The 23,311-nt window shown below is 43.6% G+C and overlaps 1 protein-coding gene across 4 annotated transcripts in view; it reads left to right on the forward strand.

Moving 5' to 3' along the window:
• Positions 1–6,790: 6,790 nt before the first annotated feature.
• The window catches only part of zswim8 (zinc finger, SWIM-type containing 8), a 47,599-nt gene continuing 31,078 nt past the window's right edge, over positions 6,791–23,311 (forward strand). For 2 of the 4 annotated variants that reach the window (XM_034239713.1, XM_034239715.1), the window contains exons 1-15: positions 6,791–8,481; positions 15,219–15,372; positions 15,618–15,712; positions 15,940–16,112; positions 16,297–16,404; positions 16,538–16,619; positions 17,043–17,163; positions 17,404–17,605; positions 17,836–18,011; positions 18,136–19,429; positions 19,975–20,106; positions 20,806–20,985; positions 21,966–22,149; positions 22,574–22,672; positions 22,829–22,953. In XM_034239713.1, coding sequence (XP_034095604.1) covers positions 8,304–8,481; positions 15,219–15,372; positions 15,618–15,712; positions 15,940–16,112; positions 16,297–16,404; positions 16,538–16,619; positions 17,043–17,163; positions 17,404–17,605; positions 17,836–18,011; positions 18,136–19,429; positions 19,975–20,106; positions 20,806–20,985; positions 21,966–22,149; positions 22,574–22,672; positions 22,829–22,953 — 3,303 coding nt within the window. In that variant the 5' untranslated portion in view covers positions 6,791–8,303. Of the gene's footprint in view, positions 8,482–15,218; positions 15,373–15,617; positions 15,713–15,939; positions 16,113–16,296; positions 16,405–16,537; positions 16,620–17,042; positions 17,164–17,403; positions 17,606–17,835; positions 18,012–18,135; positions 19,430–19,974; positions 20,107–20,805; positions 20,986–21,965; positions 22,150–22,564; positions 22,673–22,828; positions 22,954–23,311 lie in introns of all 4 variants that reach the window. The other 2 variants (XM_034239714.1, XM_034239712.1) reach the window with 2 other exon arrangements.

A 23,311-nucleotide genomic window follows, 5' to 3' on the forward strand; every position in this document is an offset into this window, starting at 1 on the left:
AAGAGCTGAATACAGTTTACTTGATTTTTGTATTCTGATTACGTAACGCCGTTACATGTATTCCGTTACAACCCAACCCTGTATCTTTCACACACACATACGGGTATGCGCCGTTGTACGCGAGGTGCAAGCAAGCCGTACACCGTCTAGGTGTTGCTAAGCTTCCTGTACTGAATATCATAGTCTATTGCCTTAATCAATATCTAGTCAACTCTAAAATACCACATATATGCAATGGCATGATAATATTATTGTGACAAGTGGGGTATTCACCTGGTGTTTCCAGAAATTAGACGTAGATGCAGCCAAAATCGACAAAGGCCACTGTCGTTTTTCCATACATTTGCAGGCAGTCTGTAACAACCCACACAGCTCTAGTTTACGCTGGTAACGACCTAAAGCACACCCCTCAAGTCCAGAGATGTAATCCGAAGACTATGCAGCGATTTCTTCGGTCGTTAATTCAGAAAAAAAAACCTACTGCGCTCTGCCTGGCTAGTTAGCTAGCTGTTTATATTTGCACTTCCAGGATATTAGCACCTCCAGGAAAATGGCGCATTTATATATATTTATATGGCGCGTGTTGCATTGTGGGTAGCTCGTGACGTCACTGTGTGTGAAAGAATATATGGCGCACGTTGCATTGTGGGTAGCTCGTGACGTCACTGTGTGTGAAAGAATAGGACTACAGAAATTGTCGAGGCCGTTGTACGTCAATTACGCCTAACACGTAAACACTCCCGCTAAGTTTGTTTTCCCCTGTGTTTCTGCTTGAAAGCAAGTACCTGCCTATCTTTAGTATCTGTATATCTATATCTGAACCATTAGAATCTGTATTTTTGAAATTGTCGTTTTTAACACCGTAGTTTTACAAATTATAGAATAATTAATTACCAGTGTTTTTCCAATTTTACTCGGCAGTTCGTTTCGTTAGCTAACGTTAGCTAAAGCTAGCGCTACTAGTTAGCTACGCAATGGTTTTGTTGCTTTGCTCCGGGTTTGCAGTACAGGTCTTTGCCATGAAACGTGCTCGTTCTAAATCGTTTCCCGGCCAATGGTTTCCAAAGGAGAGTCTGGATTCGTGCCATGAGGTAAGCTGACGTTACATTTGTGTCCATGTCAGGTGAATGTAAAGATGGGGTAGTGACTGTATCGCCCGTTTTAGAAGATGGCGCTGCTGAAAAGACCGCAACATAAGTAAAGATAATGAATACCCCTATTAAACCTGTGTTGCTTATATGATAAGTCTAATTAGTACAAGCAGCATAACGTTTCACCATGTGTCTAAAGATTGTAGTCAGGGAAATCAGTTTGACATATTGACTAATAACAAATCACCTCTGGCTGGCAGAGAACTCTCTGCTCCATACCTTCTCTTGGATGTAAAATCACATGTACATTTTACATTTATATCAATTTAATATTCCATCCCTCACATACTTTTGTATATATAATAACTTAGATTTTGTTTTTCTTGTTATGCTGCTGCAACACAAACATTTCCCAAATTGGGATCAATACAGTATAATATCTTATCTTAATTAATTAAGAAATATAACTATTATAATTAGTGTAGCAGCTGACACCTATTTTCAATATGGATTAATCTACCATGTATTTCTTTAGTTCAATTTTCATCTATAAAAATGTCAAATAGTGAAAATGTTCACGAGACAAAGTGCAAGGTTATATCTTAGATGTTTTGTTTAGCCTATGTACTGTATGTTCTTAATGCTCTTATATGTGACGGTGTGACTTCCATGAACTAATATTTTATATCTTCCCAACAGACGAGCTGACAGGAAGCCTAACACTCTAAACAACCACCAAACATTGCAAAGGCGAGTAAATGTAAATTAAAAACGATTCACAATTTTTTTATTTCTTCTTCTTTCTTGCAGTGAGGTGAAGCTGACCTTGCACTTGGTGCCAGTAAGGATGTTCCTCACGCAGGGCTGAATGTTTTCTTCTCCTCCTTACTGACACAGAAGCCTTTGATTTGCAATGCTTCACTAATTGTCATTTCCCTGGCTCCGTAGGGACACTTTACCTCCAGCACAGCGGAAGACCCTACCAGACCATCTGGAGATGCCCCCAACACTTCTGATTGGGAGAGCCAACAACCTGACTCATGGACCTGCATTCTGGGGTTGCAGTGGTGAATGCCCTGACGCCCTCACATTCATTCATAGTCCCCCACTGTACAGACAAAACACCATCAAAGGGCCTGTTGTTGCCCTAGCACCCTGGCACATAAGGGAAGCAGTCACACGCTTTGACCTCAGGACAGCTCCAAAGTTGCTGGCAGTCAACCTTCCTTTCCTGAACAAATGCCAGTTTGGGTTGGTTCGCTGACCAGTGGCAGCCACCTGAATTGCCCTCTGTTGCTCCTCAGACAATGCCATGCTTGCCACAATTGCCTCAGGTCCCTGATGCCTAACAGATTTGATCATTTCAGGAACAGTAAGTGGTTTCCAAGCTGAAGTGTTCCTCTTCTGGCTCGGGGAGAGAAGCCAAGAAATTCCTGAGAACCTGCCCCCGAGTCTGTCCCTCAGCCAGTCACGATCTTCGGAGGTGGGCTCTCTTGTCAGCGGGTTGAATGAGTTATTGGTTGGAGGAAATAGCTCCTCCACTGAATGTGTACGTTTAGCTGCCTTTGGCTTCTTCCACTGACAGGGGGTGTCAGTGCAGCTGAAATTGTGGATGGCAAAGATGGCTAATGCAGCCGCATGACTGCATTTCCATTCTCCACGTGGGCATTCACATTTTGTGGAGAGAATTCCCTCTTCTCCTGTAGGATACCTGTGGTGGTGGGATTGTTTTATTATTTAAAATATATTTACATTTGTAATGCCTTCCCAATTATCCCTTTAATTGTTTATAGCCTACTGTATGTTTATTTCATGGATATTTCTGTGTTTTCTGGTGTGTAATATTTGTAATCTTGGGGCCTCTTCTCTTAACATCTACATGCTACCACTGGCTCAGATAATGAAAAACAACAAAATAAGTTACCATAGCTATGCAGATGACACAGCACATTTACGTAGCCATTTCACCAGGAGACTATGCTCCAATTCAAACACTGAGTAAGTGCATTGAACAAATCAATGACTGGATGTGTCAGAACTTTCTCCAATTAAACAAAGATAAAACTGAGGTAATGGTTTGGGAGCCAAGTCAGAACGTATAAAAGTTAGCGCTGAGCTTCAGTCTGCAATGTTCAAAAACAACAGATAAAGCCAGAAATCTAGGTGTAGTCATGGACTCTGACCCTGAGTTTCAACAGTCACATTAAAACAGTTACTAAATCAGCCTACTATCACCTAAAGAACATATCTAGGATTAAAAGACTATTGTCACAGCAGGATTGGAAAAACTTGTCCATGCTTTTATCTTCAGACTGGACTACTGCAATGGGTCTTCACAGGTCTCACTAAAAAATCTATTAGAAAGCTGCAGCTGATTCAGAACGCCGCTGCTCGAGTCCTCACTAACACTAAGAAAGTGGATCACATCACTCCTGTTCTGAAGTCTTTACACTGGCTTCCTCCTGTGTGTCAAAGAATAGATTTCAAAATAACTGCTGCTGGTTTATAAAGCACTGAATGGTTTAGGCCCAGGATACTTTCTGACCTCCTGCTAAATTATGAACCATCCAGATCTCTCAGGTCTTCAGGGACTGGTCAGCTTTCCTGTCCCCAGAGTCAGAACTAAACATGGTAAAGGCAGCGTTCAGTTATTATGGCTCCAAATATCTGGAACAACTCCCAGAAACCTGCAGGTCCGCTGCAACTCTGACTACTTTTATAATCCAGGCTGAAGACTTTTCTTTTGTCGCTGCTTTTAATTGAACTATTCATATCTTAGACTGCACTGTAACTTTTATCCATGTATTTTTTCTTTTAATGTTTATTTTATTAGCTTTTCTTTTAATGACTAATTTTAAATTCCATTTTCTTAATGTCTTTCATTTTTTGTAAAGCACTTTGAATTGCCTTGTGTTGAAAAGTGCTATATAAATAAACTTGCATTGCCTAATAAAGATTTCATGTGACACATAAAATGGATTTGTTGATGGGAATTAATGTGAATAAATTAACTCTAGGTTAACGGTATTCTTGCTATCACTACTCACCGACACTCTATAAACCTTGTCCCTCATGCTAGCCCTGACAACACCGGTAAGCACACCTTCATCTAGGCTGCACTGTTTTACGTGTCCTGACTTGTAGTGGTTCTCTCCACTCTTGTCATCTTTGTAAAACGATATCAGACTGGTAATTGACACAGCCATGACTTCTAGTTAAATTCAGTGTGGCTAAAATGAAAAGCTTTGTTAAAATATGCAAGCACGCGGAAGTCAAAGTCAGCTTTATTGTAAAAAATGCTACATGTGTTATACATCCAGAAATATCGAAATATCGTTTCCCACAGTGTGACATGTATACATAAAACAAAACAAAAAGGGCCTAGATAAACGGGGTATACAGTTGAAAATGTTAATATATTTAAAGTGTTCAAAGTGCAGTTTCAGTCAGTTGAAACGATCTTAAATTGGCGTGACGTTGAAGTCGTGCGACCATGCTGCTGTACTGGCTTGTAGTTCGTTTATAGCAGGGGTAGGCAAGTAAGTTTGGCCGTGGGCCAATTTTTTGCTGAGCCGCAAGATGGCGGGCCAGAACATAATCAAAGCCTAATTCAAGGAATTGATTTTGGTAAGAGGGCGCAGCGCCCCTGTTCCCCGGTTCAGAAAAAACTCTGATATCGCTGATAAACCTCCCCATCAACACTCTGATGCGCAGTCAGATCCGCTGATTGGTTCACTGATGATATAGGCGCCCAATCCAGAGCCTCTGGCTAGACCCGCCCAGGCTCGTCCTCTCTAGCCCCATTTCAGTCCCAAAGCCAGGGCTATTATCTGTATTTTAACAGACTTATCTTTTAAATTGAGGTGTATTTATTGTTCTCTTCAAAATTTATTTTTCTCTGAAATTGTAGGGAGGATGGTCCTCCCTTTCCTCAATGGACGAGCCTCCACTGAGTAAAGTAGAGTTATTAACTAGGTAGCAGTGTTATTTAACATTTTATTCTGATAAGTATTGTCAAGTTCTCTGGGTTTTTGGCATTTATTTGAGTGTTTGCCCACATTTGAGAGGCTTGAGGGACAACTGGAATCCTTGTTCCTTTTCTTTATTTCAACTTTTCAAGGACACATTAGGATTCTTTCAGGTTGAAAATCTTTAAAAAATACCAAAGGACAAAATAAATCAATTACAGCAGTTTTGCTTTGCAATTTAATATATTATAACCTAAATTAATCAGTAACCAAGTATTTTACTCAAACTCAATGTATTTAATAGTTAAATAAGTACTTTAATTGACCTGGTTCCCCCCAACCACACATTTGCCATATGTGACCCGCTCTATCGAAATCAGTCGGAAGTCTCAACGGCTCATTTCAAAATAAACGTGGATTTGCGTAAAAAAATAGTTTTTCGGGGATCGGGTGTTTTGTTTGATTTTAAATAAACAAAGTCTTGGCTTTCAGAATATGACATTTTTATTTCCAAAATCACACGATAAATACATGTTTGAAGCTTGTAAAGGGAAGATGACAGCTCTCCCTCGCCACTCTGCTCTTCCACAGCGCCGCTTCCCCTCCCTCCGCTGACATTATGAATGTAAGCGGATATGTCGGGACAGAATTTATTTTACAGGACAAATTTGAAACTTACCGGTCATGTTTAAATAATAATAATAAGAATTGTGTAGCAGAGTTTCCGTTTGCAGGTAATCACCGGACTAGGACCGGATATGCTGATGTTTAAAACTCAGTTAATGGGGCTCATTTTTATATTGCTTCAGTTTATAATCGTTACAGATCAACAAATTTAGATTCATTTTTCAATAAATGATTCCACAAACAACAAACAACATAATTATTACATTCAAACAAACTACTAGTAGATGAAGTACATTATTCAAAAGTTTACATTAACTTTGAATAATAACACGGGAGAAACAGATGCTCTCTTTTCCCCTCTCCCTCCCTCTCTCTCCTGACAGCCCGTCAGTTTCTCATGCAACTCGCTAAACAGTGGGCGGGGCTTCAGGTGATCATGCAGAGCTGCGTGTCTCCATCAGACTCAGCAGCTGATCTGATCTCTCTCTCGGGTCCGGTTACACTTCACTCGCGTTTATGTCCATATCGATCAGATCCAGCTCTCCTGATCGGCCTTTATGGAGAGCACCGATCAAACTATTAAGAGTGAATATCGGCCGATAATGACCGGCGGCCGATAATGACCGGCGGCCGATCGATCGGCGGCTAACGGAAACCCTGATGTGTCGGTCCTATATTGTAAAAAAAAAAATCAAAAAAAAAATCAAAATAATATTTTATTTTTGATTCTCAAAATTACGGGCCAAATATTATTGCTGGCGGGCCAACAATGGCCCGCGGGCCGCCTGTTGCCGACCCATGGTTTATAGCATAACGTTAGCATTTCACTTTTGGCGACTAGATTTATGATTACAAATTATAAAAGTAGGGTAGACATGTGGAAATTATCCGGCTGAACAAAACGTGATCCCTCTCTTAAATGTGTGTCAACCACAGACCTTATTTCGAGCTATTTTCCAAAATCCTATGGAGAATTTGCATTGGTTTTTCACGAAGGAACCGGAAGAAGTTTACTTCCGGGTTTTACGACGCGTCACTGCGGTTCTCTATAGGATAGGGTTAGACGTTAGGAGCTGATTTTTGGATTTATGACCGCAACCCTAGTGCCTGTGCAGAGCTGGCAGCCGGAAGCTGTGATCAGCTGGTGGAGGAGGAGCTGCACGAGAGGTGAGCGATCTTCCCCCGGCAGAGTAATAGATCCTGGACGACAGGAATACGGGAAATCATCTGGGGATCCCGGTGTCATTTGGAGGCAGAGACGTTTGACTAGACGCTAGGACAGCCGGTGTCCGTCGGGCTGGAGGAGATGTGAAGGACTCATCAGGACTTGAGCAGCAAGCTGAAGGAGGAATATATCGCTGTCAGCTTCAAACGTCAGAGAGGAGGCTCCCATACTAATACAAAGACAGAACAACATCGAGCTAGGAGGGGAGGGTTAATGCCGAGAAATGAGCCGTTTGTTGCCTATGAAAATGCAAACGTCTAGAAGATATGCAATACAAATAAGCGTCTACGATAGGAGTTCGAAAGGTGTAAAGCGTTATCATCACTAGTACATGTAAACAAACAGCTACTCAAGCTAGCTCAGGTTAGCCGATAGGGGGCTAGCTCTCTGGACTGGTGCTAATACACAAGGCTTAGCTAATATAAGGCAGTTTACGGGAGCAGGGCGAAGGTGAACCGCTCTAAACACACTGGACGTCGGGTCAGAAAACATATACCCTCAATATAGTTGTTCGCAGTCGATGACAGCCTTTTGTGTTATCAGACGATGCCGCTATTAGCATAATTAGCCTGTCAGCTAACGGTGAAATGTTATTTGCAGCTCAGCATAATAACACTAAACTCGCAAAGTACGTGTAGAACAACGATGTTACTAATGCTACGTGTGTTTTTCACATGGATTAGTAAAACATATGTATCTTTGAAATAAGAGTAAGCACGTTAAGGACTGGCGTAACTGTTAATGCTACAACAGTACATCTAGAGACCCGGGGAGTCTGGTGGATAGACAGAGTAGGACGAGGATGATGGAAAATAACTTTTGGAAGATTTAATCACATTGCCATTCCTAGCCAGCTATTCGTTGTACCCGCCTTCATGCCTGCATACCGTTAGTGGGTGGACATTTGTAGTTTTGCATAGTAAAACGTTACTCTTGTTTTCTTTGTGAGAGTAAAAACACTTGGCTGTGTCAGTGAACAGAGGGCCTCAGTTCCCTCAGGCTGGAGCCACAGCTCAGCCTGGCAGCATGGACCGAGCCGCGATACATCTAAACTAGTTGTTTGCCTCAAATAAGTAAAAAAAACACATCTTAACAAAGGATAATTGACTTAAAGATACTTTTTAATCGTAGTTGTTTGTGCATATTTTCCTACAGACTATTCAGAGGAGATCACTGCATGGCCAGTTGTATTATGTAGCTGTGCGGCCCAGCGGTAAGCCTCTCAGCTGTGTTTTGGTTGCTAGTGGCCTCCCCTCCCCCAGTCTTCAGACTCTGATTCTCCCCGACTGTTGGACACAGTCCGCCGGGTTTCCCCTTCATTCCTGCTCTGAAGAAAGGCCGTGGCCTCAGGTCGCAGTCCCCTGGACTCCGGGCCGTTAACAAGTGGATGTAATGGAACTGATGTTTGCCGAGTGGGAGGATGGGGAGAGGTTCTCCTTCGAAGACTCGGACCGGTTCGAAGAAGACTCTCTGTGCTCCTTCATCTCAGAGGCCGAGAGCCTCTGTCAGAACTGGAGGGGCTGGAGGAAGCAGTCCGCTGGACCCAACTCCCCCACTGTCAAGATCAGAGGTTGGTGGACACACATTCGTAATTATTTGGAACACTTCGATATTGCGTGAATGTTCTTAGTGACTGCAGAACTGAAGTCAGTTAACATAAGTTTAACTTACATAGCATGTATAACCTGTCGGAAAAAATATGTGACATCTACTTATAATGTTATAACTCTAAAAGACAGATAAGTTGGAATGATACAATAGAGGCTTACTGGTTATTGTGGTAATATTGCAAACACTGGAGCTACCCGAACCAGTTGGCTTTGTTAGTACAAAGCTAAATGTATATATTAGTAACTGAATTAATTTGCATTCAAGCAAAAGCATGAGGGGCAGTTTTTAGGTTTCAGTAGGCCAACAAACCAATACTCCAGTCACAATCTCAAACAGCCATTTTCCTTGTATTTGAATCATTTGCTTTTGTGTTATGGAAATGTCCGGGAATGTGGAACCCCCTGGCTACAGGTAGATCACCACTAAGGTAGGGCTGGCATCACAGAGTCACAATATGATACTGATCAAATCAATGTCCACGATAACTGTGGTATAACGGTAACACAATCATCTTAACGTTGACGATCTGTTGGACAGATCAGTGTTTCTGTGTAGAAGAAAAATCAACTAAAGAGAGAAAAAGCAGGAATTACATGTGTATACTGCGTTGTGGTGTCAACTAGTGTGGAAGATTTAGAAATGAACCAAATGGAAGTGAAAAAAGTCACCAAGTGAGCAACTATGACACCTTGTCTTGTCAGATGTAGACGCATCACAATCAGTGTTTCCTACAGGCTTCCAGAGAGAATGGTGGGTTGATCCTGGAAGGTGCATCTAGAACTGACCGTTTTCTACTAAGCTCAAATTGTTTATGCACTACTGAGCATTTATAGAACCTAAGTGCTGAAGAAGGCAAAACAAAGTATCAAGGATATAATGCTCTATAAATGATCATAGATTTACAGCCGTTGTTATGAATGCGTGTGGTATAAAGTCCCAGAGTGTCATGTCACATGCACTTCGAAATGTACTCCCTGCTTCTTATTCTGTATGGCTGGGAAACATGCTACATGCCTTGCATAGGCCTGTTCTTTTCAAACTGTTTATATTACTTAATTCAGTCAGACACAGTAGCCCACCCTGTGCGGGGGGGAGTCTATATGAGCGGGTAATTGCGAGTCAGCTGACACTCCATCATGACCCTCCTCCTCACCGGGGGCTGCATAATGGGGGCTGGAGTATGAAAGGGTTATGTTGGAGGGCTTGAGGTTTATCCGAACTACAGTGAACATCTGTTGCCTGTGGCTCCACAGATTTAAACTCACTGCAATATTTAAAACCACAAGCGGGACAGGAAATTGAACACATGTTGCTGTGTGCACCAAGGATTTATACGTCAGTTGCTCTGTGACAGATATGGATGTACTGTACATTTCTTTCAGATTGAAGATGGCCACATGTTTGAGATCAGGTTGAAAAGTAGCAGCACAAACTTAGTTTAATTGCAGAGCAAAAACTCTGATGAGTGCCGTGTCTCTTAATGAGAATAGCACATTTAAGGTCAGTCCACCTTAAGTGAGCCTGTGCTTAAGTGTTGCTAACGTCATGGCCCAACCCCCTTTAATTTCATCCTTTAGTTAGCAGGTCCCAAGCAAGATGACTTGGCTTGGGCCTTGATGAGTTTCGAGTAAAAGTAGAGCTGATCATGTTTGTTAGGCTGAAACCGATTGAACATGGTCAATGAGCCATCCGCTGATACCAATTGTTCTTGGTATGGTATATACATCAATTACAGATTCACTTTTTCACCAACCTCCCCTTAACCACCTTGAGAAATAAAATCACCCCTCCATAAGTCTTTGTAAAGATAAAACAAACAAATGTTATCCTCTCATTTCTATTGTGGTTATTTGCATTAAAAATACATAATTAAAAAGGATTACAAATAAATGTTATTTTATTTAAATATATGCTTTAATGAAAACATTTCTTGACAATAGTAGTTTTAATTATGCACTATTAGTTGCTCGGAGCTAGTGTTAGGAAGTGAAATCATAAGAGATCTAATATCGATTGTATTAAAAAGCTCCTCGCTTAAAATGTCATTTTACAAGATGACGTCTGAACAAGCAATGTGATTGTCATAATGTGCCTTGGCACAATACTCATTTCTGCTGAAGGGAACCTGAAGCAATGTTGGTTAGCCAAGCAGGACTGTGATGCCCATTGGCTGCCACCAGCGTTACCTGCCTGAGGAAGCACATGTGCGGGGCCGGGGAAGTCGGACTACTCCACAAACTAGACACAGTTCTTGCTCTCAGTCACCTTAACAGCAGTGTTTCACCATTACTGTGTACTACTAGTTTTCCTGGTTCTAGGAACTGGAGTCAACTCGGAGAGGGAGCAACGGAGCAATAGTGGTGGAACTAGAGTTTGAATGAACAAAATGTATAGCTTTAGCGAGAGGAAGGCAGTGAATTGGAAGAATACATCGTTATTTTGTGATTGTTTCACAGTGGTTACAAACAAACACACCGACAGCTCGGCACCGCCAAGCAGGAAGGTTTTAGATTTTGAATGAATGCACATTTGTTCCTGCTGTTGCCTCCACTCTGTCTGCTGTGTATGAGTGGCATCATGCTAGCAGCACAGTTGAGACAGAGGAAACACTGAACTGAAGCAGTAGACTAATAAAACCTCTTCATCATGAAATACTACTGCTTTGTATCCTACGGAAGCTCAGCAGGCCTTGATATCTGCAGACCCACGGAGGAGCAGAGAGGTCTGGCAAAGAGGGAGGTGTTGGACCACTTGGAGAAAATAAGAAAATAGTCAGTTAGGTCAACTCTTTATTATTTATACAGCCCAATATGACAAAGTAAAAATAAGCCATAAGGGGCTTTATCTGGACAGCCTACTTAAAGGTGGGGTGGGTCATTTTGGAGACACCAGCTTGAGTGCGCTAGAATTTGAAAATATCTGCCACTTCCTCACAGAGCCCCTCCTCCAACACACACGAACGCGCACATGACCAATGAGGGCACGAGATAAGTTTGTGCCCAGATGGAAGGCTGACAGGCAGGTAGGCCATCCAGTTACTTTAGCCGGCTCAGATGATTGGTCGTGCTTGTTACAGCGCCACGGCTTCCACTGATGACTGTTTGTATGGATTTGTTGTCAAAGCACTTCAGATATTCATTGCTATCGGGACGTTGAGAGCATTCCATGGAAGATAACAAGTGTTTCTGAAATAAATTACATACCCCACCTTTAAATGTGATGCCGAATGGAACTGAAGTTTCAATTCCTCAGCAATATAGAAGAATAAAAGATAATAAGATAAATAGTCAAGCCACAAGCAATGTTTTTAATTCCTGTAATGCATAGGGTGCATTACAGGTACAACATAGCAGTGCCAGGTGTGTGCAGAGCCTCCTGAACATCTGCAGAGCAGCTGTAAGAGCTCTTGGGGGAGGGGAATGTGAATAGTGTGGCCATGCTGTGGGTCTTCATCAGGTTATATGCATGGCATATTGAAGGAAAGTTACATGAATGGCTGACTGGAGAAAGGGTTAAGAAACACTTTACACTTTACTTTTCTGACACATAGAACAACATTTCTGCAGATTCTGATACATCTGTAATAAGAAGCTAATTTCAGCCAAGTTAGTGGTTAGGAGCCAATTGGAATGATACCATATGATAAGAATTAGATTCAAAGTTACGATTTTCTCTTCTTTATCAGTTCGAAAAAAGGGCGGTAACATATCTGTGTTCTCAGGCGGTCCACCGAGAGGATGGAATTCTAAGTCAATGGTACCCGTCAGTCAATAAGTGTACATCTGTGGGAATACTTCATCACAGCAAGATGATGATGCTAATGTGGCTAACGTCAACTGTCAAAGTAGACTGTTGTTATGTTAAAACTAGGGCTGTCAAGTTAACGCGTTAATAACGCGTTAACGCAAACAAAATAATAACGCCACTAATTATTTTAACGCGATTAACGCATGTGTATTTTTGTTCCTCGGCCGCCCCGTAGTTTCAGAGCATCGAGTTTAAAATACCATCTACAAGCTGATGCTGACAGCCCCGCTCCTGCTGCCCGCTTGTGGCAGACCACACTTCCACGCTCACCGGCAGGCACCGACTGGCTATTGGGAGGACCGGGAGGGTGTGTGTATGTGTGGCCCGAGCGAGCGAGAGAGAGACCTTACGTGCATTGTTGTTGTTAGCATCTGGTGCTAGCTAGCTGCGTTAACGGATATATGGATCTGTTTAAATGAAAACAGAGGAGCGACATTTCGCCACAACTGCGCCGACTGAGCACTTGACTTTATGCAGGAAGCCAGACAGTGGGACATTGTACGAAAAGTCAGCACACTCAGCACGGATAGTGCGCAACATGATTGCAGCGTCCAGGCAGCTCCCGTTCGAGCATATGCCTTGAGTTGCACATCGCTCCAACGATCCATCACACACACACACACACACACACACACACACACACACACACACACACACACACATTGTATTGAATGAGAGAGGTTCCAGGTTGAATTGAGGCGAATATTTGTAATGTTCAGAGGTTGTTGTGTTTAATATTCATGAGAATATTTGTCATTGTTCAAATGATAATAAACATTAGCATAAAGCATATTTGTCCACTCATATGTTGATAAGAGTATTACAAACTTGAAAAATATCCCTCTAAGGTACATTTAGAACAGATCAAAAATGTGCGATTAATCGCGATTAACTATTTTAATCGACTGACAGCCCTAGTTAAAAGCCAAAGCAGTACACGTAGCTGCTGCATGAAATATAAAGGTGTTGAAGTGTTAGCCTGTCACTCGTCCACCTCCAGACTGACAGGACATCAATCCTCAATGGAGTTTTTATTAGAACAAATATGTTGACGGTAATCATTCATCTCCAATTACATTATGTAGTTGTTTGCTTGACCAACATACGGCTCATTGTAGCTAAAACAATGCACAGTCTTCTTAATGATTGGCGAAACCTAAGAATCCGAAATATTAGCAGTCAAATGACAGCATCTGTTTTCACTCATTACCTTTACATAGAGGGAGAGTAGCGGTGTGGGTTGCTCTGATCAAAATACAATGAGACTTGGCGCAGAAGCAAGAGGTTTGACTTAAAGTTATATTTCACACCTCCATCACCAAAACCCAACAGGTGGTGGAAATTGGTAGTGCTGCTAAATGAAAATGCTGGCACTTTTCTGGAGCAGTTTGTGAAGACGACAGTAGCAGCATTACAGCTTTTTACCTTTTGTCCGCAACCAAGCACAATTTGTTAATTCCATGCAGAGTGTGGATTCACATTTAAGATAATGTGGCAGGTTTTTTATATGTGTCTGGTTCAAATGAATGTATAATCGGGTAATAAAAAAATGGTCTTTAGATATTTTAAAACAACAGTTTGTTGGACTTAAAAACAAAACAACAAAAACTTGAGCTTTAAACTGTTAAGTTAACTCAAATCCATGAACTTCTACCTACTGGAGTTGGCAGCTCTGTTATCACCCGATCACCTTAAATGTCACTGTTATCTGTCCAAGATTCAACTGGTGAGCCAGTGTAAAGAGTGAGTGAGTCTTCAGCTCTCTGCCAGCAGCTACACAGGAACAGCTGTCAGTGGCTTCCCTCTGTGCTTGCAGCTGATTGGTGGACAGCTTACTGTCATTCACCTGCAGCAGCCAGTCATAGGCTAGCAAGATGGGCTCTGTTGCTACCCAGCAACCCCCTTCTCCACAGGTTTTAGCTCTTGACAGTCAGATAGTCCCAGTTTCTCACCATATACCAATACTGTAATGTGGCCAACATGTTAATGGCTCTCTCTGTTTGGGTTGATATGTTGCTGTAATGAAGGTCTCTGAGGATGGAGATCACCAGAGCACCACGGTCTGTAATCTGAGACCCAAGAAAAACACACACACACACACGCTCTCTCACACACACGCTCACACACACACGCTCACACACACACACGCTCACACGCACGCTCACACACACACACACACACACACACATAATACGCACAAATACATATTGAAACCAGATTGAAAGCAAACCCAAGAACTTTCAGACTGGATCCAGACACAGAGAATAATCAGACTTGATCCAAAACGAGGTGGACCTGAACAGCAACCCTGTTCTACCTCAAACTGTCTTTTTCTTTGTTATCATGTTGTGCACAGTAGATGCTGCAGGTGGTGATGATTATGGACTTGGATCTTCTTGGATATTAGGCATAACACACTAACTTCACTAAATACAAAGGGACCTTGCCAAAACCCATTCTGAAAATAATATGGACCTAGCTGAGGTCACGGTTTGGACCCATGAAAACCTCTAGTTTGCATTAACAGCAATCTGTGTTTCTTTGACTGAAATCTTGAGGATATTTTGACCATTTGTAAAATGAGACCATTATTATTATTTTTGTATTGTTGTTTTTGTTATTTGTTATTTTAATTAATTAAGATTAACGTCTTGTTTGCAGTGATGAAGATTTAGGTGCAGCTGTGTCAGTTTACTGTAATCCCATTCAACACATTGAACAGACTGCCACAGTTGGGCCTGTGAAGTGAATCTTTATACCCTTCTGTCAGGTATTCATCAGGCACTCACCCTGCAGCTTTAAGACAGTGATACTAGTGAGTGAAGCACTAGCTGCAGTCTTTGTTCCCCGAGGCTGATGGAGCTGATCTTCCTCTCCTCTCTTCCTCAGATGGTCAGGTGATTCCTCTGGTGGAGTTGTCAGCGAAGCAGGTAGCGTTCCACATCCCATTTGAGGTGGTGGAAAAGGTCTACCCCCCCGTCCCAGAGCAGCTACAGCTCCGCATCGCCTACTGGAGCTTCCCCGAGAATGAAGAGGACATCAGGTGAGAGCACTGATCCCGGGTTCCTTTCTTTGCCTCTCATTGGGGATATGCTTTTTGACAATCCTGGCAACTATTGATATTTGAAGAACAATGAATAAGTTTTACTCAGTAACTGAAGCGTTTTGAATGATTTGTTTAAAACTCATTTACTGTGCTGTGATGAAAAGAACCCTCCACTCCTAACCACAACCCTATTGCACACCACCTAGAGAAGTTAATATTATGTCTCTTTCCTCCTGCTACAGGTTGTATTCCTGCCTGGCTAACGGGAGTCCGGATGAATTCCAGCGTGGAGAGCAGCTCTACAGGATCCGAGCTGTCAAAGATCCCCTGCAGATCGGTGGGTGTTTTCAGCTTTCATACCTGTTGTAGATTCAGATTCAGAATACTTTATTGTCTATTAAATTTGACTGACCGACCGTGTGTGTGTGGCTTGTAATGATGTAATGTACGGCGAGAGTAATATAATAATAATATCAAATAAAGGTAATAGATATACGTTTGTGTTTCTTTGTTCAGCCCTTTTCTGTCGTCTACTCTAATTCTGTGTTGATCCGTCTGCCCTAGGCTTCCATCTCAGTGCTACAGTGGTGTCCAACCAGTCGGGGCAGTCCAAAGGCGCCTACAATGTGGCGGTCATGTTCGATCGCTGCCGCATCACTTCCTGCAGCTGCACCTGTGGCGCTGGGGCCAAATGGTGCGCCCATGTGGTGGCCCTTTGCCTCTTCAGGATCCATAATGTGAGTTTATGTCCACACGAACAAAATACATTTGACTGTATCACATTTCCATTAAATCAAGTGATCAGTCATTTTATCCCAGTAAAACCAATCAAATGATTAATTGACTACGGGATGCATCTGGCAGCAGCATCCTCAGATAGGGATTCAAGGAATTAATGTGTGTGTGTGTGTGTGTGTGTAGGCATCAGCAGTGTGTCTGAGGGCTCCTGTCTCTGAGTCTCTGTCCCGGCTGCAGAGGGACCAGCTGCAGAAGTTTGCTCAGTACCTCATCAGTGAGCTGCCTCAGCAGGTACTGTCCATGTTCTGAAGCTGTTGACTTTATAATCCAAACTATTGAGCATATTGAAAGTATGATATCTGTGATGTATACATCATAGATTTGAAAAAGCAGACTTGGTATTCATTCAGTTTTGTTTATCCAGATTCTCCCCACAGCTCAGCGGCTGCTGGATGAGCTGCTGTCCTCTCAGTCTACTGCCATCAACACCGTGTGTGGAGCTCCAGGTACAGAGCACTCAGTGTGACAAGCACACACCAGAGGGGATCATTTCATCATTTCATTCAAGCTCAGAAAGTGAACCGCTTTCAGCCAAAATGATCCAATTATCTGCAGCTAGATGGCAGCGATGTTACTTATGTGGAGAGGAAGTCCATAGAGAGGAGTGTTTGGATAGTAACTTATCTCAGAGCTGTTTTTCATCAACAAAATGTTGCTGTAACTCGAGCAAAGAGGAGGTTTTCTTTTAAAACCCCAATAGCTCTACAGTTCAATAACTTGCAGCAATGTGAAAATGGAATAGAAATGTTCGTAAAGTAAAATGAACTGGACTAAATTAAGTAAGACCGTTTTTTTTCTGACTTCCTAAATTGTGTGTGTGTGTGTGTGTGTGTGTGTGTGTGTGTGTGTGTGTGTGTGTGTGTGTGTAGACCCGACAGCTGGCCCTTCCGCATCTGACCAGAGCACCTGGTATTTGGATGAGTCCACCCTCAGCGACAACATCAAAAAGACTCTGCACAAGTTCTGTGGGCCCTCACCTGTCGTCTTCAGGTACACACTACTCATCTAACATTATCTTCCCTCATCCATTTCCTAAAGGCTTTAGGAATATTATAAACATTAAACACATCACTAATCCCTTTCACACACGTGTAGCTAGCTATACTCTGCCTGGCGGAAACAGGATTTCTTCATTTTCATCTGCATTGTTTGTGCAATAGTATTCTTACTTTATCTGTTCTTCAGTTTTACTTCGTTTTAAAATCCGTGGTGTTTGTTTGTGATCCATAGTGATGTAAACTCTATGTACCTGTCGTCCACGGAGCCGCCGGCCGCTGCTGAATGGGCGTGTCTCCTGCGACCTCTGAGGGGCAGAGAGCCAGAAGGCATCTGGAACCTTCTGTCCATCGTCAGGGAGATGTTCAAGAGACGAGACAGCAATGCTGCCCCCCTGTTGGAGATTCTCACTGAGCAGTGCCTCACCTACGAACAGGTACATCCTGACCATGACACCAACTGCAGCTGCTGAAGGATAAAAAACACGCACATGAGCATTTACAATGATAGGGGCTTGACATCAAAGAAAAAGAAACGATTCCTCTAGAGGGGTAACATTGAGTATGCATGAGGTCTTTGTTACATTATGGACAACAACGATGACATTTATTTATGTAAATTCAACGTGGCAATAATCCAGACCTCTGACCTCTGGCTGTGTTTCAGATCATCAGCTGGTGGTACAGTGTTCGGACCTCGGCGTCCCACAGCAGTGCCAGTGGCCACACCGGGCGCAGCAACGGCCAATCGGAGGTGGCGGCTCACGCCTGTGCCAGCATGTGTGATGAGATGGTGGTGCTATGGAGGCTGGCGGTACTTGACCCCACCATGAGCCCCTGCAGGTCAGAATGTGCAAATGAATGGCTATAAATATATTTTCAGTGCATTCACCACTTAATGATTGCATTGGACAACACATTTAAGATGGAGTGAACATCACATAGAGACTGTTATGCTCTGTTCCAGGCGTCTGGAGCTGGCCGGGCAACTGAAGCAGTGGCACCTGAAGGTCATAGAGATCGTGAAGAGGGGACAACACCGCAAGTCTCTGGATAAACTGTTCCAGGGCTTCAAGCCTGCTGTGGAATCCTGCTACTTCAACTGGGAGGTGGCCTACCCGTTAGAGAGCATCACCTACTGCAGCGCTGATAAGAAGAGCGCCACCTTCTGCTGGTCCAGGGCAGTGCTGCACCAGAGAGGGGTCAAAGCTGCTGCAGGATCGGGGGGAGAAACCCTGAAGGCGGAGCGGGGGGGCAGAACTGAAGGCGGAGCAGGGGGGGATTTTAAAGGCAGAGGTCACTCGTCCCAACAGGAGGTGGCAGTACGACCCAAGGAGACCTTACTGACCAAGAGGAAGGGGCTGTCAGTGAGCGGAGGGGGGGGTGTGCTGGTTCGTCTGGGAGGTGGTGTCTCTCTGTCCCTGGAAGATGGAGGAGGGAAGTGCATGTACAAGGGGCCGGGTTCCTCCTCTGGAGGGAAGCTGAAACTGACCCAGGGAGGTGGGAAGGGGGCCTCTGTAGGGGGTCCTGTGGGAGGGAGTGGGGTAGGAGGTGGTAAGCATGCCAGTGCCAAGCGGAGAACCAGCAGTGAGGACAGCTCCCTGGAGCCGGACCTGGCCGAGCTCAGCCTGGATGATGGCTGCAGTCTGGCACTGGGGGCAGAGGCGAGCAACACCTTTGAGTTTCTCCCCCCTCCACCTGAGATGCTTCCCTCCCTGAGCCCACTGCTCCGAGACTCGCGTAAGTACAGCAACAGCAACGGGGGGAGCAAGATATTTGAAACAAAGCGTGTGAGCCATGCCTCGGCTGCACTCCCTGCTGCAGAGCCGACTCCCCCCTGCTTCCCCCCCAAAGAGACGGTGGTGGTTGTGATGGACATGCCCAGCTCTGCAGAAAAGGACGCAGAGCAGGAGGTCGAGCCGGTTCAGAACAAAGAGGAAGATGTAGACTCCGCTGGCAGTAACCAGCCTTCCACTTCAATCGCAACGGCGACATCAGGCTCCACTCAGAACTCCAAGCCTGCACGGGGCCGCAGAGAGGCGGGGCCCGCTGGAGCAGCAGCAGGGAGTGGGGGGGCAGCTAACCAGGCAGCAGGTGGAGCTGCAGGAGGAGAACCTGTGGGTGAGGACGACTACCAGGCATACTACCTGAGTGCTGCCTCAGAGGAGGGAGCAGACAGACAGCTGGCTGAGGGCCACCAGGAGGAGGAGCCTGATATCTTCGCAGGGATGAAGCCGCTGGAGCAGGAGGATCGCATGGAGGTAAGGCAGGAGGAGTGTTCACAGTCAAGGCGTTACAGGAAGGCAAATACACCAGAACCTCATCCATAGACATTAAGGGGGGGGGGGGGGGGGGCGGGGGGGCAGAGACAAGCCGTTAAGGACAGCGAGTGAATACACATACTATACAGAGATGCTGTATGAGAAACCAATGTGAGTTTGGAACACAATATAAATCTATTCTAGTAGACCTCAACAATGGAATTATGATCAGTAGAAATGGCCATTAAATTCTGTTTCCCTCAGTCACTGCCCCCATTGAAATTGAGTTTGGGCCTTTTTAAGTTACCAACCCAAAACACTTGCAGAGAGAACAAAGCATTCACTCTTCCAACAGTGTTTTTGTATGAGTCACATTAGAACTGATTCCATGTTGCTTGCCCTTAGGTCTACATGTCTGTCTTCACTGCAGTGTAAATTCATTTTGTTAACGAAAACTGTGACTGATCTCCTGTTACTACATTGTCTTTAAACCTGACTGACTGAATACCACTGGACAATAACACTGTGTGTGTGTGTGTGTGCAGGTGCTGTTTGCCTGTGCGGAGGCCCTCTATGCTCACGGCTACAGTAATGAGGCGTGCAGACTGGCCGTGGAGCTGGCCAGAGACCTGTTAGCCAACCCTCCGGACCTGAAGGTGGAGCAGCCACAGACTAAGGTAGATCCAGTCTGTCTCCGGCTTCTGTCTACAGTCTCAATCTTCCAATCTCATCAGTCAGCATCTTAAATAGTAGTGGGGATATTGAGCCTTTCTTTATAAAGGAAAGGCACAAGATTTGTATCTGCTTTAAATTAGCATCGTTTTATACTGTGCACAAGAGCAAAACATATGAAATGTTCACTAAAACAAAGAAATTCATATTTTAATCTGCATATCATCATCATCATCATCATCATCAGTTATTCACAAGTTAAATAAAAATACAGGTACAATCATGAGCCATAATGGAAACATGTGAAATGGGACACCCCAATAAGCTATAGGAAGCGTAAGAACGGGCTTCCAGACAATACAAATATAACATTTTTCATTATATATCATTAATACATATGGAATTGAGAGTTCACGTATTATTCCGAAACATTACAACCCAAAAACATGTCAACTTTTTGTCGAAGTCCACAGCAATTCAGCGTATTCAATCTCTGACGTGTGATGTTTGCTTAACCAGTGTTGCTCCAAGTGCTTTTAAAGACAGACACTTGAAGACCTCTGCAGACCACAGACATGCGAGGGTGAATTAGTTGGGATAAGCTTCCAGAGTCTGTCATTTAGCATATTTTCTGAATTGCACAGGCATATCAGACATCAAATGTAGTTCCATGTCCTCATTATTTGCCTGGTTGTTGGATTCAGGGTAAGAAGAGCAAGGTGTCGACCAGCCGCCAGACGCAGGTAGCCACCAACACGCTGTCCAAGGCCGCCTTCCTCCTCACCGTCCTCAGTGAGCGGCTGGAGCTCCACAACCTGGCCTTCTGCACCGGCATGTTCTCTCTGGAGCTGCAGAGACCCCCGGCCTCCACCAAAGCTCTGGAGGTCTGTCACTCTCGCATATATAAACACTCAAACTATTCATTCAATGATTGTAGAATAACTTGTATTGTTATTTGTATATGTTATCAAATACTTACGCTTTAAAAGATTAAGGTTTGAATGCATTATTATCTAAGTATATTCAATAAAGGCCAATCCTGTGTAAATGCTGTTTATCCACTAGCATTTAGGGCCTGCTGGCTACTGCAGGGGGACTGGTTGAGGGGTTTCTACCGTAATGTCATAGAGACTTTGATTGACCCTAATCATGAGACCTGTTGACTTATTCATGAGGTGTTTTAAATAACACAACACATTGAACATTTGACAAGATGGAACTAGATAATGTTTCTCTCACTGATTCAGCTTGGAGAAGCAGAAAAACAATAGATTGTCAAAATAATACTTTTACGATTGGCTCATTGATATATTGAATCATCGTTTTGGCCCTAATTTTATGCCACTTTTTAATTAGTAAGTCTTGCTTTACGCTGATGCATTTGTTCGGACTCAATAGTAATACATACTTTTCAAGGTGATACCAGGTCGTCGTCAATTGTCAGGTGCAACTTTTTAAATGGCCATCGGTACCTGACCTTCTTCTGAAATGAAGGACTCAGAGCTAGCAGCTGGTAGAATGAAGAGTTATCTGTCAGAATACTGAAGAGCTGCCACTGGGCCAAATGGTCTGAAAAGCTCAGTCAACATGAAAGAAAATATATAGTGGCACGTACAGATTGTAGGGACAAAAGGCCCTGTTTTAAACCCCATTTGGAGGTCTCAGTGGCCGGACAATCTCTCTAAACATCGGCTTTTATTTTTCCTCTGTCTTCTGGTATGTATGTTTGACTTGAGCATGACTCCCAAATGTTTTAAATGTAAATAAAGCGAGATTTATCATTTTGGGATGGCTTCCTTTCTCCTGTATTAACTCCATGTATGTCTTACTTGTATGGTGTGGTTGATACCTGTGTGTTGACCAGGTGAAGCTGGCCTACCAGGAGTCGGAGGTGGTGTCTCTGTTGAAGAAGATTCCTCTGGGCCTGGTGGAGATGTCGGCCATCAGAGAGAGGGGCGAGCAGCTACGAGACGGAAACTTCTGTGACTACAGGCCGGTGCTGCCGCTCATGCTGGCCAGCTTCATCTTCGATGTGCTGTGTACCCCAGGTAAGCACCAACTGTTTCTCATCAAGATTGAAAATGTTGAACTCTACTTAGGTAAGTAGTATATGCTGTCAAGACTGTTTTCAACCAATTGAAAAAGACAATGTTTCATTGTCCAGTGGCAAGATCAAAGTGAGGAAGTTGCATGATATAAATATCATGTTTTATATTTTCTTTCCCTGACAAAATGAAGATGTTTTTACTTGGGTGTATTGCCATCTGCTTTCATGGAAAGACCACATGGAATATATCAGAACATCTGGCGCCTTAGGTCTTCGTGGCGTTGTTCACACCTGTGTTCTACAGTCCTGCAATACTACTTGTTAGGTTACTTCCTGCAATTAAGTATTATTGTGTGGTATCGTTTTTTCAATGGGAACTTCAAGAATTAACATCCCTTTCACTTTTCTCCATATTGTTTGTGCAGTTGTGTCCCCAACGGGTTCCCGTCCACCAAGCCGTAACCGTAACAACGAGATGCCTGGAGATGAGGAGCTTGGCTTTGAGGCTGCTGTCGCTGCACTTGGTAAATGTGTTCCTTCACTTCTGTCTCGCTCTGCTTCTCAATTTTGCTTTTTTCTCTCCTCACCACTTCTCTAATCCCCTATTTGTACATTTGTCCACACTGTCCACTGTACACCCCCTCACTTCCTGCTCTGATCTCTCCTCTGTGTGTCTAAAGGTATGAAGACCACAGTGAGCGAGGCGGAGCATCCTCTGCTGTGTGAAGGAACTCGGCGGGTAAAAGGTGACCTGGCTTTGGCTCTAATGATCACCTACAAGGACGACCAGAGCAAGCTCAAGAAGGTAGTCACCGAATCTCCTCATTACCCTCCAACCGTTTGAATTTAGATTAGTGTTAGGTTTGACATGGTAACAGAGTAAGCCAGGGTAAAGAATTCAACTGGCTTTTGAAATAGGGTTCCAGTTTTTACTACTTTCACATATATGATATACCAAATAGTCCCCCATAAGGAAATGTGTTAACACAAACGTATGTACACAGTTTGCACTCAGGTACACACAGACAACATACTGACAATGACGACCTATTGCACAACCCTCATGGCCAACAATTAAACTAGGCATTACACACATGTTTTTGGTGATTAAAGTGTTTTGGCATATGTTTATACTTGCATAAAACCTTACATGTATCACATAT

This window comes from Gymnodraco acuticeps, unplaced genomic scaffold (genome assembly GCF_902827175.1).
Source record: "Gymnodraco acuticeps unplaced genomic scaffold, fGymAcu1.1, whole genome shotgun sequence".
NCBI lineage: Eukaryota > Metazoa > Chordata > Actinopteri > Perciformes > Bathydraconidae > Gymnodraco > Gymnodraco acuticeps.